This window comes from Trichechus manatus, unplaced genomic scaffold, assembly GCF_000243295.1.
Source record: "Trichechus manatus latirostris isolate Lorelei unplaced genomic scaffold, TriManLat1.0 scaffold00113, whole genome shotgun sequence".
NCBI classification, from domain to species: domain Eukaryota; kingdom Metazoa; phylum Chordata; class Mammalia; order Sirenia; family Trichechidae; genus Trichechus; species Trichechus manatus.
The window spans coordinates 4,509,504-4,515,620 of NW_004444049.1; the positions used below are offsets into that span (position 1 = coordinate 4,509,504).

The window sequence follows — 6,117 nt, forward strand, 5'->3', positions numbered from 1 at the left end:
TGCCTCAAAAATCATCTGGAAGGGTGATACCCCTGATGTATCCGGGAAACAACTGGTTTCCTCTAAAGTCCACATCAGCTTTGCAGACATTCCCAGCAGTATTGACTGTATTTCTGTGTGAGAAGAAATTGCCATAAAGTAAAACATACAGTTTGGATAAGCATCAGAGTTTCTGGAATTGTTTATTAAACTGATGAGCCAAGAAAGCTTTTCTTCAAAATTTAAAACATGATTTGAAATGGCTATGCATCAGCAAATTGTTTGAACATTTGGAATTATATTATGAAGTTAAGACATTTAATCGCATGTTTTCAATTTTTCATATTTGCTAAATCAATTTGCATTTTCAGTTAATTTCCAGAAGGTCATGTCCAGTGCTGGCAATCTCCAGAGTTGACAGCTTTAGCTGATATTCTTTTTTTAATAAATCAGTTCATTATTTAATAAACACAAGTCTAGTAAGTGAGCTAATTTAAAGCTGAAAACAAAAATTCAAGAATGACCCTTTAGGGCATGTACCTAATATAGTACATTCTTCAATGAGGTAGTCTTTAACAAAGAACGGCAAACTCATGCCAATTTAATTCATGAATTAACCACTTGGTGTATTTATATGTGTTGACACAGAACTTCCCACAAACCATCAGTGAGTCCTGGGTCATCAACAACAAAAAGAACATCAAAGTATGCACCATCCTTCTTCCTCTCCATATCCTAGCACTCATATTATAAAGAAAAAAAACTAATCTACCATTTTACAAAAGCCCTGCCCCCTCATTTCCCCTCTACATTTTAATAACAATGGAAAACTAAATATTAATGTTGTTGTTAGGTGCCATCAAGTCGGGGTTCCGACTCATAGCGACCCTATGTACAACAGAAGGAAACGCTGCCCGATCCTGCTCCATCCTCACGCTCACTGCTATGTCTGAGCCCATTGTTGCAGCCAGTGCATCAATCTATCTCCTTGAGGTTCTTCCCCTTTTTCCGTTGACCCTCTGCTTTACCAAGAGAAGATGTCCTTCTCTAGGGATTGGCCCCTCCTGATAACATGTCCAAAGTACGTAAGACAAAGTCTCACCATCCTCCCTTCTAAGGAGCATTCTGGCTGTACTTCTTCTAAGACAAGATGTTTCCGTTCTTCTGGAAGTTCATGGTTGCCTTAATTATCTAGTGCTTCTATAACAGAAATACCACAAGTGGATGGCTTTAACAAACAGAAGTTTATTGTCTCACAGTCTAGGGGCGAGAAGTCCGAATTCAGGGTGCCAGCTCCAGGGGAAGGCTCTCTATCTCTGTCAGCTCTGGGGGGAAGGTCCTTGTCATCAATCTTCCGCTGGTCTAGGAGCTTCTCAGGCACAGGGACCCCAGGCCCAAAGGTCATACTCTGCTCCCGGCACGCTTTCTTGGCGGTATGAGGTTCCCATGTCTCTCTGCTCACTTCTCTCTTTTATATCTCAAAAGAGATTGACTTAAAACACAACCTAATCTTGTAGATTGAGTCTTGCCTCATTAACATAACTTCCTCTAACCCCAGTGCATTAACATCATAGAGGTAGGATTTACAACATATAGGAAAATCACATCAGATGACAAAATGGTGGACAGTCACACAATACTAGGAATCATGGACTAGCCAAGTTGACAAGTATTATTTTGGGGGGACAGAATTCAATCCGTAACAATGGTATATTCAATATTCTTCCCCAACACCATAATTCAAAGACATCAATTCTTCTCTGGTCTTCCTTATTCACTGTCCAGCTTTCACATGCATATGAGGAGACTGAAAATATCATGGCTTGGGGCAGGTGCACCTTTTTCCACCAGGTGACATCTTTGCTTTTTAACACTTTAAAGAAGTTTTTTGCAGCAGATCTGCCCAATGCAATATGTTGTTTGAATTCCTGACTGTTGCTTCTGTGGGCACTGATTGTGGATCCAAGTAAATATAAATATATATACCCAAAACCCAAACCCACTGCCATCGAGTCGATTCCGACTCATAGTGACCCTATTAGACAGAGCAGAACTGCCCCATAGGGTTTCCAAGATTGTAAATATTTACGGAAGCAGACTGCCACATCTTTCAACTGCAGAATGGCTGATGGGTTCAAACCGCTGACCTTTTGGTTAGCAGCAGAGCATTTGAACCACTACACTACCAGAGCTCCTTAAATATATATAGATATCTTGAAATTCTACCTTGTAAGTGGGCTGACAATGTTGATGCTATACAAGGATTCAACTCTAATAACTTAATAACAATAAAATATATCCTAAAGTAACAGCACAACTTTTTCCTGATTTATTCATACTACAGACCTAATAATGCTTTAACCATCTCAAAAAAGTATGGACAATCCCAAGATCAAGTTCTAGCTGTCAATCTTAATGGGTAATATTGTTCTTGCCATTAGTTTGTTTTTCAAATCTAGTTCAGTCACAAAGCCCCAGATCATGTGAAAGCATGCTTTTGCTACAGTGAAGTTTAATGAACTTGGTGCTGAACCAGGATGTCTTTTGTCAACCTTCAGTTTTGCCACTAACTGACTTTCTGACATAACGTAACCTCCCCACTTTTCTGTGAAATAAGGAAAAATCATTCCTGAATCCTACTGTTTTTTGAAGTAGTAAAATAGTACAGAAGTGGGGAAAGCATGCGGATAAATGAGGAAAAGGTTTGTAAATAACTTTGAATTCTTCAGATATTTGAATAATAACTTTAAATAAACTGTGTAGTTATGGGGGGGAAATCAATTTCAATTGCCTCACTCCATACACACACACACACACACACACAAACCCGAGATGGACTGAATAGAGTTAAATGTAAAAAGATGAAACAACAGAACTATATAAAAGCCTTCTACTTCAAGATAAATTGAGCATATGCTGAAATCTCATCTTTCCATTCCAACATATATAATGATAGAACAACTATTTTTAAATCTTAATAAATAAATGATCAAAAAAAAAAGAAAAGAGAAATCTTTATAGGCTAGGAATTGGGAAGTATTCTTCCCCCACCTACAGAAAGGAAAAAAAAAGAAAACCTATAGTGGTAAGCAAAGATTAAAGACACCACATTTGGGGCCTGCACTGGGAAAAAACGTTGTGCTAATATCATAATACCCATGAGTTTAAGAGCAAGAGCCACACAAACCACACATAGGAGACCTAAGCAAGGGACCAAAACATGAGTGAAGACCAGAGATGAGTCACCTGCCTGCCTGAGTGACATACTGGTAGGTGCATCACTGAAGCAGGATGAGGGTCGCAGAATCAAGTCAGACAAGTAGGAACAGGACACAGAACTATACAATCTGTGAAGATGCAGGAGCTTTGTGTCCTGTCACACAGGCAAAGTCTAAACCAAAGATAACACACCCTGCAGGGCTAGCGCTCAGCAACCCAGAGAACTTCCTGTGGGAAAGCTGTCATATGTTTGTGTGCAGGAGAAACAGGTCATGGATAATTAGCTCTTAAATAAAAATTACCAAGTAACAAAGATCAATATCCTTAAAAACATCTCAATAGAACTGACACCTGAGGAAAAAGATCTAACAGAAAAATGTGAAAAGGGACTTCAAAATAAGTATTTTATATTTTATAATCTCAAAGAGAAAAAGAAAACAAGAATATACTGTTATAAATCAAACAGAAAATAATGGAAGGGAGGAACACACACACAAAGAAAGAAAATAATGGTGGAGGGGGGCTATTGGAAATCTTGAAAATTAAAGATGTACTGTTTCAAATTAAAATTCTGTGGATCGTTAGAGGACACAATTAAAGAGAAAATTTAAAATAAAAGTAATACATGAATGTTCATAGCAGTAATACTCATAATAGCCAAAAAGTGAAAACAACCCAAATATCTATCAACTGATGCATGGATAAACAAAATGTGGTATATCCATACAATGGAATGAAAATACTGATACATTACACAACATGGATGAACCTTGAAAACATTGCTGCTGTTAGGTGCCATCGAGTCGGTTCTGACTCACAATGACCCTATGTACGATGCCATGAAACACTGCCTGGTCCTGCGCCATCCTCACAATCATTGCTATGCTTGGGCCCATCGTTGCAGCTGCTGTATCAATTCATCTCGTTGAGAGTCTTCCTCTCTTTTGCTGACCATCTACTTTACCAAGCATGATGTCCTTCTCCAGGGACTGATCCCTCCTGATAACATGTCCAAAGTACATGAGATGAAATCTTGCCATCCTCACTCCTAAGGAGCAATCCGGCTGTACTTCTTCCAAGACAGATTTGTTTGTTCTTTTGGCAGTCCATAGTATATTCAATATTCTTCACCAACACCATAATTCAAAGGTATCGATTTTTCTCTGGTCTTCTTTATTCACTGTCCAGCTTTCGTATGCATATAAGACAACTGAAAATACCTTGGCTTGGGTCAGGTGTACCTTAGTCCTTAAAGTGACATGTTTGCTTTTTAACACTTTAAAGAGGTCTTTGCAGCAGATCTGCAGGTACCAATTCTATAGATTTATTCAACTTTTGATATAAGACTGAGAAGTTAAGGGAAGGGGGAAATTAATATATGTTTGGACAGCTGGTTGTAACTGGAGCCCTGGTGGCACAGCGGCTAAGTACTTGGCTGCTAACCTAAAGGTCAGTGGTTCAAACCAGTGGGAGGAAGACCTGGTGATCTGCTTTCGTAAAGATTACAGCAGTTCTACTCTATCCTATAGGGTCGCTATGAGTTGGAATCGACAGCAATGGTTTTTTAATTTATTTTTTAATCTGAAAAGCTAATAAAACAGACAAACTCTAGCAAAACAGTATACTGTAGAGCAACCAAAATACTATGGAACAGTGGTTAAGACACAGCCTCTGGAATCATTCTGTCTGGGTTTATAAATCCTACTTTACCATTAGACTGTGACTCTGACCAAGTTACTTAACCTTTTTATGCTTCAGTTTCCTTAGCTATAAATTAGAGACAATAATAACCCACTTCATAAAATTGATGTTAGGATTAAATAATCTATTGCATATAAAGTGCCAGAACAAGTCTTGGCAGATAGCTTATGAAATTAAAAGTAAAAGAAATGTTTGCTATTAATATTATCATCATCACCATCATCAAGAAAAAGAGAAGACACAAAAATAACATAAGAAACCCAAAAGAGATATGAGTATAAATGTTTTTAAATTATGAAAGAATACTATAAATAATTTCATATCAATTACTTTGAAAACTAACAGCAGGTGCTCTATAACTGAACTGAATGAATGAGTAGAGGAATGAATGAAAGGGAGGGAGGAAAAGACAATTTCTAAAACATACATGTATTACCAAAATTAATTCTAGGAGAAAGAGAAAACTTAAAGTTCCAGAGAACAGAAATGGATAAATCTACTCAACTCATTTTATAAAGCTAATACAATCTTAACACCAGGACAAGGACAATATAAACCAATCTCATTAGGAACATAGATGTAAAAATTAAGTCGAGTGTATAAAAATTATATCATGACTTAACTGTGATACAAGTACCAGTATGTTTCCTCAGGAAGTCTATCATATTATAGATTAAAGAAGAAAAACCACATTGTAATCTCAAAAGATGTAGGAAAGGGCATTTTACAAAATATGAACTTATTCATAACAAAAACTACTGGCAAATTAGGAATAAAAGAGAACTTCCTTACCTTGACAAGGGGCAGGTACGAAAAAACTATAGCAAATATACTTAAATGTCAACTTTTGTGTCTTAGGCTGAGTTCTCTAGAGAAGCAAAACCAGTAAAGCATATAAATATATATAGAAAGAGATTTATATCAAGGAAACAGCTCACGTGATTGTAGGGGCTAGAACATCTCAAGTCCGTGGATCAGGGTAGAGGCCTCTCCCAATTCACACAGCTGCAGAAGCTGGCGAACCCAAGATCGGTAGGTTGGAGAGCAGGGCTCCCACTCACAGGCTATGAAGATCAACGAATCCCAAGATCAACAGGTAAGCTGCTAGCTCAAGTCCCAAGAACCAGAGGTGAGACGACACGAGGCAGCTGCTGGGTCCAGAACAAGCCAAAAACCTTGGCAAGGTGAGCAGGAAGGAAGTAGCTGGCGGAGGGCAGA

The 6,117-nt window shown here is 38.0% G+C and overlaps 1 protein-coding gene across 1 annotated transcript in view; it reads right to left on the minus strand.

Moving 5' to 3' along the window:
• TOP6BL (TOP6B like initiator of meiotic double strand breaks) overlaps window positions 1-5,894 on the minus strand; it is a gene marked incomplete at its 3' end in the record, with an annotated part of 52,475 nt that extends 46,581 nt beyond the window's left edge. The window contains exons 1-2 of the mRNA XM_023738118.1: window positions 5,838-5,894; window positions 4-113 (exon numbers count right to left, since the gene is read on the minus strand). Coding sequence (XP_023593886.1) covers window positions 4-90 — 87 coding nt within the window. The remainder of the gene's footprint in view (window positions 1-3; window positions 114-5,837) is intronic.
• Between the last annotated feature and the right edge of the window lie 223 nt (window positions 5,895-6,117).